This window comes from Cydia splendana, chromosome 18 (genome assembly GCF_910591565.1).
Source record: "Cydia splendana chromosome 18, ilCydSple1.2, whole genome shotgun sequence".
Classification (NCBI taxonomy): Eukaryota; Metazoa; Arthropoda; class Insecta; order Lepidoptera; family Tortricidae; genus Cydia; species Cydia splendana.
In genome coordinates this window covers 10990664-11011621 of record NC_085977.1, presented here as the reverse complement: position 1 = coordinate 11011621, position 20958 = coordinate 10990664, and the positions used below count along the sequence as shown (strand labels likewise).

At 37.3% G+C, this 20958-nt stretch overlaps 1 protein-coding gene across 1 annotated transcript in view; it reads left to right on the top strand.

Moving 5' to 3' along the window:
* The window catches only part of LOC134799110 (uncharacterized), a 145066-nt gene that overhangs the window by 114411 nt on the left and 9697 nt on the right, over positions 1-20958 (top strand). The window contains exon 5 of the mRNA XM_063771509.1: positions 737-849. Coding sequence (XP_063627579.1) covers positions 737-849 — 113 coding nt within the window. The remainder of the gene's footprint in view (positions 1-736; positions 850-20958) is intronic.

Sequence of the window (20958 nt, the reverse complement as noted above, 5' to 3'; positions counted from 1 at the left end):
GAATACAGAAAAAGAATTATCGTGAAAGCTACTTAATTGGATTGTATCAAATCAGACTAATGACTCAAATAATAAAAGTCGTCCGATCGTTGGCATGAAACCATGCTTTTTACTACAAGACAAATTAGCAATTACATTATTTATCGAAACATTGGCCATTGTCCAAGTACTAGCTGAATTTATTTATTTTGCATTTTATTGCTTACGGTTCTTACAATCACAATAAAGCAAAATGTACTTTGTAATATTTTTGCTCGATAAAATTTATGATAGCAAAGCGGCAATTTGGGTATTGGCAACCAGGGTATTTTTGTAATTCTTAAATAAAAGTGAAGTGATTCACTTTATATAACTTTATTAACTAGGGTTAACAAATTATACACCTAAACCTTCCTCAAAAATCACTCTATTGATAGGTGAAAACCGCATGAAAATCCCTTCAGTACTTTTTGAGTTTATCGCGAACATACAAACAAACACACAAACAGACAGACGCGGCGGGGGACTTTGTTTTATAATGTGTAGTGATTATGCTCAATGCGTACTGGTGTAGGTAAGCATATACAACCAAGAGCACGTGCTCTTTGAAATGTTTGAATCTTTGTAAGAATAGTTGCACCGCACCGTACGCATATAACACGCAGCCGGTGTGACGTCCCTTAGGGATGTCTACGCATACGAATACAGTGTGGCTCGCTCTTTTCAATATCTAATAGATAAAATGTTTGTGTTTCAGAAGATAGACGCGTACAACCACAGCGGGCCGTCACTGCAAACCTCCGCCGTCATCGCACTCTGCTCCATCGTGCTGGTCCTTGGCATCTTCGTTGGTGCTATCCTAGTTTGGAAGTAAGTCATCTTTATCACCTACTTGCACCATCACCACTTCTTCTTTCGGGTCGAGTAACTGATGCTAAAAGTTAGCCACATTCATAGACACCATACCATGGAACATAATTTTAGGCATCGTCCAAGAATTGGGTCTTATAAAAGAAAGAGAAAGGAAACTGGTCGCTTTGTATGGAGTTCCCATGCAAGTTTTCATGGCTCATGAGTGTACCCGTTATGGGACAAACTTACACCAACCAATCTAGTCCCTCTTAGTTGGCTTATGTAGTGGGCTAGGTCGGGCGCTATAAAGTATTGTTAATAACAAATGAACATAATATGAATTTCAAAACATTGAAATTGTTACATTTAAATTTAAACTTGAACAAATTAAACATTCAAAATCATCTCATTCATCCTAATAACTCGATAGAACCTAAAATTAAAGACGAATTACAATCATCAGTTAACGCTAAAGGAACCCGTCGACAATGCCCGTGACAGTTTAATCGGCGTTAAACCGTCGTCACATACGTACGGAGAGGCAATGGCTCGAGAAAGTTGATTAGAAGTGCCTGTCACCTATTCGAGATTTAATCCAGAGTTGAAATGTGACACCGGCTCTTGGGTAAAGAGGTAGCGAGTAACACAAGACGTCTTGACACGCTTTAAAGATAACTTTTTTAGCTTTCGAACTTTGGTATTTATTATTATTTGTGTCTGCAGTACATTAATGTTCTTGTCGTCATTGTAAGCAACTGTCGGAGATCGTGTGTGTTTTTATATTATTATACTCTTTTTACATAGGTAACTATTACGTCTTGACTGAGAAGTGAGTTTTAGGAAATCAACTTCATTTATTTAAGCTTCTTCACGTAACTGGGTTAATAACACAATATCGCTTAGTAGGTACTATTACTTTTTTTTAATTTCTACATTGTTACTGTATTTCAGTACGGCTTTCCCGTGTATTTTGTTTCGAATTATTGTTGTTTTTAAAGCGTTTCCGCTTCCTCGCTTGATTTCCACCATATATGTAGTGTAATTAGACGAGTCACAATATACGTGTCGTCATATTACGGATAGTTTGACAGCTAATTTATACTGGATACCCTTGAGTTCATATAAGTAGCTAGTGTAGTTACATATAATAACGTACTCGTATAATATATATTGCTTACGTTCATAATACGCTTTACTTTAGAACTTAATAGTTCCATTGATTATGCGGCTAGTTTTGCGAAATGGCAAGTCGAAAATCTCTGTTGAAAAACATTTTGAAACTAAATAAAAGACTAAAAATCTGATAAAATACATCCAGTGTTTACTAGTGAATAAAAGATTTACGAATCATGCGTGTGGCCGCCGCAAACCCCAAGAGATCATTCAGTGATGTGTCATTTAGCCTTCGGCCGTAGTGCTCATAAAACTGGCATGCTGTAAGTACATAAAATTGGCCAGATCTTTTACTTCAAATACGTCAATATACAATGGCCGTTCAAGTTTATGCCACCAACGTTATCCTAACCAATGGTGGGAACCTATTATGAATCGGATTGATGTTTCTTTACTATTTGTTTGTTAAATATTTACTCGTAGGTACGGTCTGATTTTTGCATATTTATTTTATAACTCTGATTTAATAGGAAATTATAGAAAATAAGGTGAACTCCATTAGAGATAAGATTTATACTCGTATAATTTGTATATTCTTATCCTTTGGCAATTTCACTTTGAATAACAATCGTGGGTGATTTTAAAAGAACCTATTTATGTGGACACAAGTCGTGCAACATTGAATAATGTTCCATTGCGTCCCTTAAATTGAGTACCGGAAAACAAGCAACATGGCTCCATTCATACATATTATACTTTTCCATGGTCTAGTCTAAATATGATGGTACTAATTAGAGATAATAATATAAACTACGAACCATACATCACCGATGTCACAACCGCAGTCTCATAAAATCAACAGCGATCGTTTAGCTCCCTCATTACCCCGGAAGCAGTTACGTCTATTTTAGAACAATACGGTGGCATACGGATGTGTTTATTGTTCATAAATCATCCCAATGTCAATACTTTGACTGCTTTATTTATAGGTTCCTTGTGATATATTCCAACTTTCAAGGGTTAGAAGTGACTATTTTTGTGAGGCGGAAAAAGGTCGCACACTCGTACGGTTTCGTTCAGATAATGTGTCTTCCGATAAAAAACTGGCGTAAAACATAAGATTTTTTTAACAATAGTTTGGTAACGACAGATACATATTACTTAGGACTTAATGTAACCTATGGAATTACGCTTTGATTGTAAAGCTTACGGCATTGGCCCAATTCGATAAGCATTGACATTTTGTCATTCATAAAAGTCCAAGTCGAATTTTAACTTACAAAATCTATTTTATTTACATTTTCAGTCTTTCTCTTTCCAAGAAAGTGTTAGTTCAACGACTATAGTTCAAATAAACACAGTTATTTACACAAACAGAACCTTAACGTTTCCATTTAAGTATTTTACATATTTTAATTTGTTGATAATTTAATAGAGTAATTTGCCGTCTTTCTAAATTTAAATATTTATTAAATGCTAATTCACTGTTGATGTATTTATACGACCAGTTGCTCAATTAACGTTATTAAAACAATGTGTCGCGTAAACAGTGTAGTGTATACATAATTGGTATAAGTTGGGTAAACGATATTAATTATTCATGTAAAACCCTTCTTGCAAATTACTCGTACTTGCAAAGCATAGCGATAAAAGAGACAAAGCAAAAACGATTCTTCACCAAACTCCTCATTACTCGGTGCGTGACTAATTATGCCAAAATTATACTACACGCTGCTTCTTGTCTCTGATTGGCCAATTCAAAAATGGCCGACCAATCGGCGCGCGGCGTGGCCACTCCCGCGCACGCTCTAGTCTCACTTCGCTAAAGCTACTGTAAATATGATGAATATTCAGTTCTTTTGTGTATGTGAACTGCTATTTAGTATGTATGTCCATTGGAAATATATTGTTTTTAAAATATGTAGTTGCAATCATTTTCGAGTCTCCACTATACATATTAAAGCTTAAATAAATGGTTGCTTTAAAAAGTAAACAAAATAAATAAACCTGTAGATTAAGGGATTAAATCTCGATATACTTTTGTGCAAAATTCTCAGCAAATATTATATTGACAGCTGTCAGTATTTTACAAATACCGTCAACCTAACTGTTGATAATCTTGTTATTAATTTTATTATATTTGACACCAATACTAAACTTATATGCGTTGCGTTTATTCGTGTATAGGTTTATATTTGTCAACCCTAAACACTTTTATTATAAGCCCGTTTTGTCCCATCGCTGGGTGAGAGAGGGTGCTAGATATAAGTATTTCAATTGTGCACGGGTTTGAGCTAAATCTAGCAAGTCCTCCCAAATTATTCCAGCCCCAATCCTCTTATCCAATCCTCTCTTATCCTCTTATCTTATCTTATCTGTATGGAGGCCCAAGGGGGAAGCCTATGTTCAGCAGTGGACGTCTTATGGCTGAGATGATGATGATGATGATGATGATGAATCCTCTTGGGATCACTAAAAGGGACTGATCACGTGTTCGCATTGATTAAAAAAAAATCTTATTTTATACATTAACTACATTAATATTTTTAAAAATTAAACAGATGAAGAGTAGTTTGAAATCCAAACTTCTAAAAAAAGTTGATTTTGTTTACTTAACACTTATATAGCAGTTAAAAGATACAGTGTATAATACAAATGTAACCTAAAATTAAAACTACCTACAAATCTAAACTAATATTAAAAATAAACCTACTTAAAAATTAAAGAACAATATAAAAAATACCCACCTATGAAAGGTCCCCCAAGTCTGTGCCCTGCGGAAGGGTGCCCATGAGGCTGGCTACATTACCCCGCTGGATGGCTAATATTGATAATAGCGATTTTCACACACTATGTCTACGTCCGTTCTTAAGTTCAAGTAATCGACACTAAGCTGTGGGTACTCTTTGAACTCAGACTCCCTTTGTCGCCGATCCCCTTGGTCTTTGGTCCATAAACCGGTGCTCGGCGCAAATTGCTCAAACGACATACCGCACTGTGCTGTTTTGAGTGCCAGCTTGCGGCTGAGTCTAAGGTGACAGACAGAAAACGGACCGTTTATCTTATTTCACAACTACATATATAAGCCGACCATATTTAAAATAATGTACAGTCGCAATCATATATATCGGAGCGGCCAAGGCGCTCTCAAATATCTGAACTCGTCTCTATTGTTACGGCGTTAGAGTCGTGTTCAGATATTTTTAGCACCTCGGCTGCTCCGATATATCTGATGGCGACTCTACTTAAAATAAGTAATCGTACCCAGCGTATAATTTAATTAATCAATCCTGACTCTACAATGTGTTAAAACTTTGTTAAAAAAAGAAGCAAATAAGATTTTGCTATAACAAAAAGCGAAATCTTGGGACTTATTTCGTTATGAAGAAATCACAAATGTTTCTTCACACTCTTAACCACAAGAAACCTCTTTCTAGCATCTTAATTAAATCTAAATTAAAGCATTACTCGAACAAAAACAGTAACACAAAATTCAAAACAATCGCGGCCCCTCCGACACCGAATCCTCAAACAACTTTTATGACTATTTTGCAAATCCCATTCAGCTTTTAACTCGAAACTCAGGAAGTGTAAACGACCCTCAAAAAAAGGGGGAATTCAGAAAAAAAATCTCGCATAAACTCGTTGAGGTGCCCTCGAGTTCTACAGGGGGTTCAAAACAATGGGGTATTTACCAGCGCTCGCTTTGTTTTAGGCTGAGTGTCTGTACTTTCCAAGCAGGTAAGAAAGGCAAAAGGCTCCAGCAGTTTTGGAACAGCGGAACCACTCGAAAATTGCTTGCATTGCGCTAAAGTTGAGAAATTCAATTGAACTATATCGATTGTAGTGAAAAGTGATATCAGGGTGGAATTTTAACTTCTCGTTTTGTATAATTTATAACACTTACAATGTTATACATACAATTATAGCCTTTGAAATATATAAGTATTTAAGTACCTATTTATATTTCCATAAGTACTTTCGCATAGGTTTTGTAGGTATTTAAAGTGAAATATAACATGTTTTATTATTAAATTTTTAATTTAAGATTTTTTCGTCAAATAAAATTAACATACTTAGGTAGCCTTTAGCGGAACTTACCTACTGCAAGTTTTACAAAACACCCTTAAAGTCTTGTAAATCCTCATACTCGAAATAATGCTCGTTGGTTTAGTTAAAGCGGACCTTCATAATATTTGGACGAAATTTCAGACGCGTTTCTAGCATTTCTAAAGTACAGTCATAAAATTCGCGGACGAAGGTAGAATTTTAAAAATGTGGGTTAAGTTTAAACATATTTTCTGCATGTTATGGTCTAAAAGACGCATAATCATATTCTGAAACAATACTGCAGAGACTTTATTGCCTCTCTTGAATTTTATATTTCACAAACAGGAAAAGGTGTTTTCCTAGATTCTACATTTTTAGTTATGGAAGTAAGTAACTACTACGGTCATATTTTGCCCAAAGGCTGAGCTTAACCATACAGCGGGGAAATGCGGCCGGTGTCCTGGCGACTATGCCTCAAGTGACATTAGGTTTCGTCGAAAATTGATGAAGTACCTATGTAAATATTGTAAATATAATTATATTGTAATTAAGGAAATAAAAATGTGCATTATAAAAAGAAACACATCAAATTAAGTTTCAGACTAATACACATACACAAATGGTATAATGTAACGTAATCACTTCACTGACGAATGTCACTTCTTAATAATATAAAATATATTTAAAGGAATTGGTGACCTTAAAATTAATAAAGATCTTATAAAGAAACCAACCTTTTTTTGCTAACCAGACCCATATACTTATTGGTAACTGAAGGCCATGACATATCCCGTTAGTTTTAAACTAGACTATATTTCAATCAAAGTCCTAGAGGAGCATTGAAGTAATTTCTATAGGAAACCTATATAAGGAACACGGAATGGTGCCCGCAACCTATTGTGTAATAAATAACATTGATTTCTTGCGTTTCCCGCCATTGTGTTAGTTGATGGAAAATTTCGATTGAATTTCAGTGGAAGCAATTAGTTTCAAGTTATTTGCATCGAATAGCTCCCACAGCTAGATCGCAACTCGATATCTTGAAATATTTTCGAAGTTTGCTATTTATTTACTAATGTTACTTACTCCCTAGTCCCTACCTACATTTTCGTAGAAGCGTAAGTATTTTGCTAAAGTAAGTTTTTTCATTTTCTTTTGAAGCTTACTCTTTCGTCCTCTTTATATTTAAAAACCGCCGTTTTATTCCGCACGTGTGAACTTACATACTTAAAATAATAATTCACCCTAGAAGTATATACGTCCCACTGCTGGGCACGGCCTTCTCTCATGCGCGAGAGGGTTTGGGCTATAGTCCCCACGCTAGCACAATGCGGATTGGGGACTTCAAATACACCTTTTGAATTTTGAATGTATGCAGGTTTCCTCACGATATTTTCCTCCACCTAAAAGCTAGTGGTTAATATCAAATGATATTCCGTACATAAGTTCCTAAAATCCCATCGCCAGGAACTTACATACTTATTTGTGACGTCCCACGGGTAATGGTACTTTATGGCGGTTAAAGCTTACACTTTAGCCCGCCGCCATAAGGTACCTTTTGCCGTGGAACGTCACACTTACCTTTGTTAATTGCTATCATATACCTAACACAGCACTTCAGTTACTACGCATAAGCAAAGCACTCAAACAATTCATTTTACAAGCCAAAGAAACGCCGTGTTCGAGTCTAATATGGCTGACAAAAACGCGTATCTGCCACGGAATCTAATTTCGCAGAACAATAGGGTGAATAATGAAAAGACGCATAACAAGTGCATAGACAAACGAGTTATGATGGCGCTTCTACGGAACAGAGAAATAAATGGAGTAGAAAAATCTTTTGTCCGTAGCGGCATTAAAACATTTTTAAAATAATTGTTAACTAAACGAGGATCAAGATAATGAAACAATATACGTCAATTCACATTAAGCTGCAGTAGGTTCAGACAGCGGAGTTTTATGAAAAATCGGGCAAGTGCGAGTCGGACTCGCGCACGAAGGGTTCCGTACCATATAAAAAAAAAACAAAAAAAAAAGCAAAAAAAAAACGGTCACCCATCCAAGTACTGACCACTCCCGACGTTGCTTAACTTTGGTCAAAAATCACGTTTGTTGTATGGGAGCCCCATTTAAATCTTTATTTTATTCTGTTTTTAGTATTTGTTGTTATAGCGGCAACAGAAATACATCGTCTGTGAAAATTTCAACTGTCTAGCTATCACGGTTCGTGAGATACAGCCTGGTGACAGACGGACGGACGGACGGACGGACGGACGGACGGACAGCGAAGTCTTAGTAATAGGGTCCCGTTTTACCCTTTGGGTACGGAACCCTAAAAATCGTAGCGCTTTTTTAGATCCCTACTAGTAGTAACTTCATCAATTCAAAACCTTTAGTGTTCTCTGCCGCCAGTGTTAATCAAATCGTAGATTATATAGTTTACTAACAAGTTGCTCAATAGATTCTTATAGGGTTAACGATTTCAGCCCATTGGCTACTCATATTTCATACTAAATGTCTTATCCTTACCTGACCTCAACTTGCGCAACCTACCCACCATGTACGCTTTCGCCATACCAAATACTATCAGATCAGCATTCTATTTATGGCTTAACGTCTTTATTAAGCCCATTGTCTCGTTCTCATTAAGGCGAATGGATTGAACCGTTGATTTTCAGACCGGACTTATTATTGGCAATCTGCATACAATCACATATTTGCATAATATCTCAATCGGGTGGTTCATGGTTCGGTGTTGTGGCTCCGTGATTGGTAAGGAAGGTGTGTACCGTGGAACCTGGTCGTAATAAAGTTATTGTCAAATGCCAATATGCCGACGTTGAGCAAACGTAAAATTAACCGAGACAAGATACCATTGGTATTTATTTAGCCTATAAATTATAGTACGCTGTTAGTAATGTCGCTAGGTTCATAAATACTGATACTAAAGGGTGGGGTTCGAACTACTTAAGAGCGCTCTTACAAGAAAAGTCGAAATAATGCAAAATTGATGATACTAGTCGACGAAATTCAGGACTTTGCGCTCATTATTAGAAACAATGAGTACTTGTTCCAGTAAAAGCGTCTTCTTATCTTTATAAATATCGTTGTAAATATTAGAAAAAGGACTTATTAAATTAGTAATGATTTTTTTTCTGATGGTCGTTTCCGAAAAACCCCGTGAAGCACTGAATGGCGAGCTCTTATTTGGAAATGTTGAGAATTTTACTCTGCTAAACCTGGCTATTTTGTATTACTAATACCCTGTACTTTAGGCATATCAAACTATATTTTTCCTACATACCTTTGAGAAAGAGAAAATCAAAGTAAAACGAACTCGATTTTCTCTCCGAAACAAGTGTCAATTCCTACGAAAATCTACTTAATATCGAAGTCATTTTCATACTCAAGCAATCTGCAACGTTTGCTTATACTGTTGGTATACATTAGTGTTTATAAAATTCTACTATAATTTTTTGGCAATTTTTTGAAAACTACTCTATATTACCGATGACGCGCGCTGCGCCAGCTCAGTGCCGCGGCAGAGCTTGTAGAGGCAGGACGTGTGTCGGTCGGCTCCGCACATTTTCAACGGCGACGACGAGGTTTTTTATCATTGTGTGCGGCGGGCGCCGTGTAAAACGCTATACTGTGTGCGTGTAAACCGCAACGAGAGACTTTGATCCTAGCACTGTTTTTATAGTATTATAATTTATAATGGTACAGTTTAATAAACTACCGGACAGGATTAAAAATATTTGAAACGAACATACATTCACACACATTCATTCATTACATTCTATATGTATTTATTTGACTCAAGATAGTACTCAGGGTCTGATGATGGAGCTGGAAGGTGGTCACCGGTACCAATCAACCATGCAACTAAACCACTTCGTGTTTAGGCTCGTTTTATTCATCTCAACAAGATCTTTGACACAAGATAGTACTCAGGGTCTGATGATGGAGCCGGAAGGTGGTCACCGGTACCAATCAACCATGCAACTAAACCACTTCGTGTTTGGGCTCGTTTGATTCGGCTCAACAAGATCTTTGACTTAAGATAGTACTCAGGGTCTGATGATGGAGCCGGAAGGTGGTCACCAGTACCAATCAACAATGCAACTAAACCACTTCGTGTTTAGGCTCGTTTTATTCGTCTCAACAAGATCTTTGACTTAAGATAGTACTCAGGGTCTGATGATGGAGCCGGAAGGTGGTCACCGGTACCAATCAACCATGCAACTAAACCACTTCGTGTTTGGGCTCGTTTGATTCGTCTCAACAAGATCTTTGACTTAAGATAGTACTCAGGGTCTGATGATGGAGCCGGAAGGTGGTCACCAGTACCAATCAACAATGCAACTAAACCACTTCGTGTTTAGGCTCGTTTTATTCGTCTCAACAAGATCTTTGACTTAAGATAGTACTCAGGGTCTGATGATGGAGCCGGAAGGTGGTCACCGGTACCAATCAACCATGCAACTAAACCACTTCGTGTTTGGGCTCGTTTGATTCGTCTCAACAAGATCTTTGACACAAGATAGTACTCAGGGTCTGATGATGGAGCCGGCAGGTGGTCACCGGTACCAATCAACCATGCCACTAAACCACTTCGTGTTTAGGCTCGTTTTATTCGTTTCTATAAGATCTTTGACACAAGATAGTACTCAGGGTCTGATGTTGGAGCCGGAAGGTGGTCACCGGTACCAATCAACCATGCAACTAAACCACTTCGTGTTTAGGCTCGTTTGATTCGTCTCAACAAGACCTTGGACACAAGATAGTACTCAGGATCTGATGATGGAGCTGGAAGGTGGCCACGGGTACCAGTCTACCATGTAACTGAACCACTTCGTGTTTGGCTTCATTCGATTCGTCGCAACAAGATCTTTGACACAAGTTAGTACTCAGGGTCTGATGATGGGGCTGGACTGTGGCCACGGGTACCAGTCTACCATGTAACTGAACCACTTCGTGTTTGGGCTCGTTTGATTCGTCGCAATAAGATGTTTGACACAAGATACTACTCAGGGTCTGATGATGGAGCTGATGATGATAGACAGGTACCCGTCGCCACCTTCGCGCTCCATCATCAGACCCTGAGTACTACCTTGTGTCAAAGATCTTGTTGAGATGAATAAAACGTGCCTAAACACGAAGTGGTTTAGTTGCATGGTTGATTGGTACCGGTGACCACCTTCCGGCTCCAACATCAGACCCTGAGTACTATCTTGTGTCAAAGATCTTGTTGAAACGAATAAAACGAGCCTAAACACGAAGTGGTTTAGTTGCATGGTTGATTGGTACCGGTGACCACCTTCCAGCTCCATCATCAGACTCTGAGTATCACCTAGTGTCAAAGATCTTGTTGAGACGAATCAAACGATCCTAAACACGATGTGGTTTAGTTGCATGGTTGATTGGTAATGGTACCTTCTAGCTCCATCATCAGACCCTGAGTACTGTCTTGTGTCAAAGATCTTGTTGAGACGAATCAAACGAGCCCAAACACGAAGTTGTTTAGTTACATGATAGACTGGTACCCGTGGCCACCTTCCAGCTCCATCATCAGACCCTGTGTATCTTCAGTGTCAAAGATCTTGTTGAGACGAATCAAACGAGCCTAATCATGTTACTACATGGTTGATTGGTATCCGTGACCACCTTAATCATCATCAGATCCTCAGTACCAGTTCGTTTTTAAACCCTCGTTGATACAAACTTTACAACCTATAGGTACCAAATGCAATGACGAAACATGTAAATAAGCGAGTAGGTACCTATAATTTCTTTCGAGTAATATACCTTCATAAGTACGAGTATGGGGCTATTCATAAATTACGTCATTTCAAATGGGAGGAGTGGGGGGGGGGAGGGGGTCTGGACATCGGATGATGGTAACATGACGTAGGAGGAAACAGATTCATCCGAAGCTTGATTTTTGGATGATTTGAGGGGGGGGGGGTCAAAAATCGTCAAAAATAGATGACGTAATTTATGAACAGTCCCTATGTACATTTGCACTGCATTTAGTATTTTCGTACTTACCAAATAACAGTTTTAGAACTTTAAAAGTTAAGTACAGTTAGTGTTGTTATGGTTGATTTCAATATGCTTCGCGAAGGATCAAGAATGTTTAATCCATCATTGTAGTGCGAGTGTGGTAGAAGGGATCGGCATACTGAGCTCGCACGGCCTGCCGCAGCGCGTAAAATACCTAAACTCGCTCAACGCCGAAATGTAATAGCGCTCTTAACACAATAACAGTTTGTCTCGTGGCTAATTTGTAGATAAGTTTTTACCAAAAGTAGGGAAGACTATTATTCAGAAGTAGGACATGATAAGGTTCAATTAAACTATAATTACAGTAAGAGATAATTATAGTCAGGCTCTAATTACGCCGCCATTGCTATTATGCCATTATACAAATTATATGTCGCGTGTGACAATAACTAGGTAGGTACTACTTACTCGTACTTAATTTCAGCGTATGTGAAGTATGCGGGTACGTTTTAAATTAAACAACCCAACCGGAGACTATGTAAACCGTGCAATTTATAATGTATATTTTTTTACATAGCATTTTACTTGTAGGTACATATATTATTTTTATTGGTATAGATAAATATGTAGGTTATTTATAATTCAATTATGTGTGTAAATGTATTAAAATATGCGTGCAATGCGTGCATACCTACAGCTATTTTATATACATATGTGTACTGAAATTAATCTGTAGTGAAAACATCAAAATAATACAGGAAATCGAATCGACAGTAATAGCTTAGTATAAGAAAACTCATAAAAGTTAAGCACTCTCCTCAATACACGATGTATTGAAACAGGTATTATAACAATTTAAATATTTATATGAAAAATTTCAAAAGCAATCTTCAGTTTTTCCTTTTAATACCGAAGCGAGTAACTTTTATGGAAACTTCGATATGCCAATTCTGAGTTTAAAACTTTCAAGCCGGATAAAGAACTAAACTATTTGATAGCTTTTAAAATGTTACTTTCTTTCATTTTACAAAATGCACTTTTTACTGGGTTTAAAGTTTAGCGTTATCTTTTGAAAGAAATTTCTCTAAGGTATTATCATTATCACGAAATGACTTTCCTTTAAATATGTGTATGTATATACGTTTAATAGGTTACTTTATAGTAGATAGGAACCTAAAGTTATTTAAAACCTGTGGGTTAGCTGGGAAGGAGATAAACATAGCTTTGCCTCGTAAAATGAATTTATATTTATACTAGTTATACTGTTAAAACTATAAGCCTTGATAAAATGTATTTCATTACCATTCGTTTCGTCAAATATGTGTTTTTATTTCACGTTAAAATGCCTGCAAAAAAGTCTACTAAAAGATTAACGATTTTACACGTTTAATGATGAACACTGGTATAATAAAAAGAATCCAGCACTTGTCACTAACTAATACCGGATTTGCACGGTACACCGCTCTAATCTCCAAAAAGCGTCGCAGTATTCCCATCGAGGATGGTGGTCTAATTACTACAGCATCCACTAATACAGCACGGTCGAGTGGACGCGCCTCGGGTGGCGCCTGGTTCTAGCGTGTTCTTAGATGGATTTACTACGTGTGTTAGAGTTTGATATTTTGATTCATTCATTCAGATCACTAGGTAATCATTTGACGATGAAGCAATTAAATCCGGCTATTAACTTGATATCCGATATATTTTTCCCGTTTCTTATTCAGACTTATTTTTGCATGTAACATCTTTTGCGCATTGAAAATGGGTAAAACGCAAAATTCGAGTAGTTATTAATTTCCTTCCTGTATCAAATACGCACACAAGACACATCCGTTTCAAATTCGGTTCTAACATAGCACGACTAAAGGATGACTCAGTTTAGACCGAGCCGTGTCCGGGCCGGAGCTTCCGGCGCTTCATTTTCTATGGAAGGCATCACGTGATCACCTGTCATCTGTCATAGAAAAGTAAGCATCGGAAACTCCGGCCTGGACACGGCCCGGTCGGCCCGGTCTAACGTGAGTCATCCTTAAAACGTACTTATGGCATACTGAAAATTCCTGGAACTGGCCACTTAGAAAAAATTTGTCGTCCCATATATCAGAATCCAGAAACTTTCAGTATGGCCCACGTATCGATTACACCGGAGTCAAACAGTTTGGCGCGTAAAACCACGTCATCATAATTTAAACTACAACAGAGTTCAGCAAGTCGGTACTTTAAAGCTTAGAAACTAATCCGTATAAGCTTAGGTCACCTGTCGAGCGAAAATCAAACCTTCATAGCAATATCGAAGGCTCCGTAATCCACCCCTAAACCGCCTTCACACGTAATACCTCCATGATAACGGAAGGTGTCAGAATTCGAAAACCGGGTGAGGCGTTAAACGGACACTTCCAACACAAAGGCATATTAAATTACTACACTTTGCCAGATCTCTGGTATGCCTTATGCTGACACGAATAAGTCTATTGTTTTAATTTTATTCTTTTGTTTTGAAATTTGAAGCAGGTATGCACAGATGTTGACGTGATAAACGCGTTTTAATTTATAATTTAGGAATGTTCACTTTGTCTTTTCATTTCTGTTTTCAGGAATCTTCCAACCGAATAAGTTGTAAAATAGTACTAAATTGTTTTAAAATTACTCTCTTTTTATTGGATTAGGATATTGAAATATCACACTTTAAATCCATTTATTTGCTAAATTAATTTTTGTTTAATAATTTGACATAATTTTACACATTTTATGATACGTATATTATATAAATGAACACGAATCGCGTGTGACCTCGAATCCATTAGTATATTATGAAGAATAAATATCATAATTAAATATTTTTTCCTACAATATGTTAAGACATAACATTTATTTATTATAAAACTAAAGCATTAAAAAATGTAAAGCCAATATTTAATGAACAAAAAAATATAACCGACCACCCCAAACTGCAGACGGAAATCTCTCACCTCCGTATTTCTCGCAGCCAAATATGCCCACTATCTCCCACATTAGTCATCAGTCGTACTCATTATAACACCCAAAACGTCCACACCAATACAGTCCCCTGCCAATCAATATGGTAACCCGTCTTCAGAGATTACTTACGAGTCGTTTAGCTCGACTTCGTAACTTGATCGCTTACGTTATGCGGTTGTCGACAAAATGAGGTGTCTACGTCGATTTGGCGTATGCTCCGTGACTAATATTTGGTAGAATGCGGTTTTAGTATTAGATTTCCTGGGCGATGTTGCGACATAGCGGTGGTTTAGACTAGTTTGTGCAAATTAAAATTTATTTTAGCCTATCCTAAGATGGATGATTTACGACTTTTATTAGAAAATATATTTTAAATTGTTCCCACTGCTTGTTCGCCTGCAGTCTATGTACCTAATTTCCGTCGCGTTAAGTTTTCAATGTCGTATTTCACCAAAATCAGTGGAATATTTAGCTGTTATACCTATATGTTGCCTGTTAACATATATACATATTAGAGACAAACAGACTTCTCATTTATAATATAAGTAATGGCTTTAAAAACTGCTTAAATCCCCCTGTTTTTGCCAAGTGTATTATACAGACATTTGTAATAATGTACTTGCATTCTTGACCTGTTTTGCTTTATCCGCAATAATCGTTTAGCCCATGGCATTGCAGTATTGGGCACGTCACTCCGCATAGAAAGTCTGAACTAATCAATGCGAAGTCCCAACTTGTTTGCTGGCCTTTCGAGGCGCTTTGTTTGGCTTCGATGGTATTTACAACTTCATCGGGAAGAGTGCTGCATAGTTCCTAGACAAAGAGTTCATACTTCGTTCAAACTTGCTATCATAGCTAAGTTAGATGAACGCTTTAAAATGTAGGACATAGAGAGTTTCTCATCATAGAGCTCAAATATGGCCGTTATCGTTGCCACGGTATCTCCTTATTTTTAACAGCGTTTTCAAAATTCAACATTAGTACACGAGAATGAAAATTATGGTGAGTGGTTCGTGCCATTTCTCTCCTCCTTGGAAATGATCTAGAATTCGACTTTGTTAAGCTATGTAGTATACACCTCGTGTGCAAGTTCTGAAGCGCTTCGCCTTTTGCACCAGTTTTTACAATAGCGAATGCCACTGGCCCTTACATTCGCGGTGGGAAATTACTTATGTTTTTATGGAGATTAGTCCAGGTTTTCAATAATTGTTCATATTCAAGAAATACCAATGACATTTATTTTATATCACACCATTTTTGAACAATAAGTTTCTAATCTAGTTCTAGGTATGCGTAAATAAGGTCATTGTTAAATTGCGTTTAGAAATAACCTACTAATGTCCTAAGATAAATCTAGATAGTAATAGTAAATCTTACGATCGCCTACAAATCAGAGCACCCTAGGTATTGCAAAGGTCTCTCCTTGACGGAGAAAGGGTAAATAAACGATATTGCTTCGTCTTAGGTCTAGGCAATCAAATGTTATTTGCCCTACGTTTAATATAGTCTATTATACTCGTATTGAGCTTCGTAGGCAGACTATTCTTTATGATACGCATTACAAATAATTTCTTTATGATACGCATTACAGATAAAATGTGTCTCTTTATGAGTAAGTCTCTTTACCGTCGTCCATCAAAAATCAATAAACTGTCACAGCTGCTTTAATTATTTCTTTGAAATCTTTAAATCGAGCTACCAACTATCTACGCCATTAAAAATAACTCATAAAAAATACCCACCACGTTTTACTATCTCCCATTCACGGGCTTAATAAATCCATTCACTGATTTATAGTATTGATTTAACGACAAGTGGCATTTGAAGTCAAAACTTTCTTACAACCTTGATAAACAAATATTGTAAGTTCATATCAAAACGACGTATCATTATATCAAAATGGATAAGAGTCGGCCTTTGTGTGTATGGAGAAGTTGACAATGGAACGTCATTTTTTATTCAGAATTCGTAAAAAGGGAACCGTTTTATCTTTGAAAAATTAGATAATAGATAAAGTATTGGAACTATGCAGTAGTGCGTGTTGTGTGGCTTGGTCACTCTGGTTGTTAAAACTTTTGTAAGTTACCACATTATTATTACAGTTGAGACGGATTAGATTCATTTCTTGGATTTTTGCAGCCTGGCTGATAAAAACTTGATGAATTTTCGTACCTTTTGTTCATTTATCAATCAGAAAGCACGTAATACATCGTTATCTTAATTTAAATCCTTCTTTTACCGTCAGTCTTAACATAAAATCACGTAACTCGACCAATTAGTCGATTCGAACCTCAAAAATGTCCACTAACCAATACAACGAGAGTGTTGTATACCGCATCCGTTCCATGAATGGCCATGGGTGGTCGAGACTTGCGAGAATAATGGTCGTAAGGGACAGACATGTGAACTTACGCCGGCGACATGCCTACGTAAGTACTGGTAAATGGCGTTATGGATGGAAGTTGTATGGGGAAATGCCGGAAGTCAAAACAATACTAAATGGAGCTTAGAAGAGACACGTTGCACGTAGAAATAAAAGACGGGTTTTGTTACAATTGGCACAAATAACTGCATTTCTTGATAAGCATAGAAAAATGGGTAGGCACATAAACATAACTTATAATCTAATGCAATTATGTTTAAGAATAACCCGTTATCTCTACAGGCACAGGTACAGCCAGCAGGAGAAGTTGCTAAGCGGGCGAGGTGTTCAAAATTACTATTCTCTTAACAATAAAGTCGCGTCAAGATCATTTTGAACACCTGGCCCGCTTAGTAACTTCTGCTGCTGACTGTACATAGCGTCTACCAACCTCTTAGAAACTCTTTCTAGTCTTTTTTGCTCAAAAAATTGGCGATTACACGAGAATCAAACAAATTTGCCTGTAAAAAGTGTTCATAAAAAGCTTTTACCTAGTAAAATACATATATATAAATTAACAATACAGCCAATGATTTGATTGAAGTATCACATCCGCAGACTATTAAATTATCCATCGTAATGGGTAACCCATCCTATCATTATACGTAGGTATATCAATAAAATATTAATAAAACCAAATATGAGGTTTCGCTACCTGCTTTACAAAGAAACATCTGCCTTAGAAATGAATTGTGAAATAACCATCACTAATATGTTTATAATAATCCTGGATACTTAAATTGAAAGAAATGCGCGGCGTAACGAGCCGTAATGTGAAGCTTCTATTGTCTGCACAATAAATACTTTTACGATTGTAGGATACCCTATTACCAGTGGTATAATATCAAAGACATATTGCAAAGCATACGCTACTCGTAAAGGAAGAAGTAATAGGTATAAAGTTAGCAAGATTGTTTGATGATAAATGCATTTAGTTCTCGTTGGAAGCAAAGTATTCATTTCTAGCCGTATTTGTTGCTCTGGTTTCGAAATTATACAAATTAACGTTAAGGCGTGCTTTTCCCGTAGGAGCTAAGCGAACCAGTTTTTTGAATCCATCGGAAATATAAGAAACAATGTTTTAAAATTGTGAAAAAAATATATCTTATACTTAAGGATCTGGCAGATATGTTTTGGATCTCAAAAACATGATTAGATAAACTTTGCTCGATAGAAAAAAATTCCAAAGTTACGCCTTTTTTTAACAATAAATCAATCTCAGAGCTACAATACAAACTTTATTGGCTTGTTTTTTACATAAATGTATAGGTAATAAGATAATCTAGATGGTTTGGATCACTTTGTCTCGGTAACATCATTAAAATAATTTCTATGTTTCAATACCTACTAAATCCGCAACCGCCATCACTCGCGAACGCACTTACGCCCTCTTCAGTCGCGCGGCAGCGCTTGTAGAGGACGGACCTGCGTCAGTGTGTTCCGCGCGGTCACGTGATTTTACCATTTACAAACAATGGGAATCAAAGCATATGAAACGTAAGAAAAAGTCACTAAGTGCTATAAAAACACACTTTCTGATAACAGAAGCATCTAATACTTTACGAGGTGCTTGAAAGCGCCTAGCTTTCCTACATCAACAGTTAAAAATTTCAGTATTTTCACTAGGTCAGCAACCAATTTCAATGTAGGTAAATAATATTATATTCCTACATAATATAATTGTGAGTATGTAAGTATGATATATTTACAGTATTTCACCTTTACTGATATACCTACGTCCGATCTGTAAAATGATTATATTCCTTCGTGCTCTTTGACTCCTTTGAAAATCACAAATTATTTATTTGGATTGATACAGTATGGGGATGTTACAATATATGTATAGTGTTACGCTTTTAGTATGAGGGTGCCGAAGGCGCCCGGCTTTGGATCGCATGCAACGCGCCACGCCCGTCAAGCGTGCAAATTCATCATCATAATCATAAATTTAAATAAATATAAAATGTCAAATTGAAATAATTGAAAAAATTACCCTAATAGGCATATCGCAATCCAATTATTTAAGAACTAAATACATATCACTAATTTTAATATTTGACCACGGTCGACATGAATTAAATATAATTGAGAGTTCAAGGTGCCTACAGGCAGTTCATCTTGCGCTTGGTTGTATTTTAGTCTTGTTCGAAGCGTCACACGTGAGGAGGAAGTTGGAGCTGCAACACGACCCAATAGGAAAAGTTACGATTTCCCAAGCACGCGAGGCCGAAGGCCGAGCTGCGGGAATGAAGTTCTCGCATGCGGATCTTTTCTTTCTATCAAAAGTACATTTTATTTATTTATTTATTTCTCCCTTTGGAAAACAAACTACTACACAACAATAACAACAGCAGGAATGGACTGCTACCAACAATGTGGGTTAGGTTAGGTTAGAACTGCGACCCTCACAGGAACAGACTGCTACCAGAAAAGTGGGTTAGGTTAGGTTAGAAATGCGACCCTCACAGAAACGGACTGCTACCAGAAAAGTGGGTTAGGTTAGGTTAGAACTGCGACCCTCACAGGAACGGACTGCTACCAGAAAAGTGGGTTAGGTTAGGTTAGAACTGCGAACCCCACAGAAACGGACTGCTACCAGAAAAGTGGGTTAGGTTAGGTTAGAACTGCGACCCTCACAGGAACGGACTGCTACCAGAAAAGTGGGTTAGGTTAGGTTAGAACTGCGAACCCCACAGAAACGGGCTGCTACCAGAAAAGTGGGTTAGGTTAGGTTAGAACTGCGACCCTCACAGAAACGGACTGCTACCAGAAAAGTGGGTTAGGTTAGGTTAGAACTGCGACCCTCACATAACCGGACTGCTACCGAGCTACAGGAATGAAGTGCTCGCACGCGGATCTGTTTGTCCTAGCAAAAGTACAACTTTGTTTCTTTTTCCCTTTGGAAAACAAGCTACTACGCAATTACAACAGCGCAAACAACAGCAACAACAACATTACCAACAACAACACGTCAACAACAGCACCAACAGCAAACAACACGCGTACCGCGGGGCCCTGAGGGCCCTGCGCACAGGGCAAAATCTAGTTAATATTATTAAGACGATTGGTAGGCCCAATGCCCTTGAGCGTCTGGGTGGAGCTAAGCGCTCTGTACCCGCACCACCCGCTTACCCCGCTCACTGCGATCGTACGTGAATTTTGTATCGCTGCACCGCCACGAGGTTCAAAGAATAAGATACAGCCCAGAGGCGCGCAGTTGGCGCTATACTCGTATAATCTTTTGTTTGCAGATATTTTGTTTAGTGTAAAATTATATTATTATTATATATTACTTACCCATTCCGTTACGCACCGTGCACGTTTGTGTAATTGATATAACCGTCGTATCGGTAACCGTTCTATGAAACTTGCTAACTATGTAATCAAACTTGATGAATGAATGAATTTACTAGTAACTTTTGTTTACATAGTTAGCAAGTTCCATAGAATGATACTCTATGCAATACGCCGTTAGCCAACATTTTTTAATGTGTTTATTCCCTACCTTAGGTTTTTTGTTTTGTCTAATATCTAAAATTATCTTTTATCGGATCCTT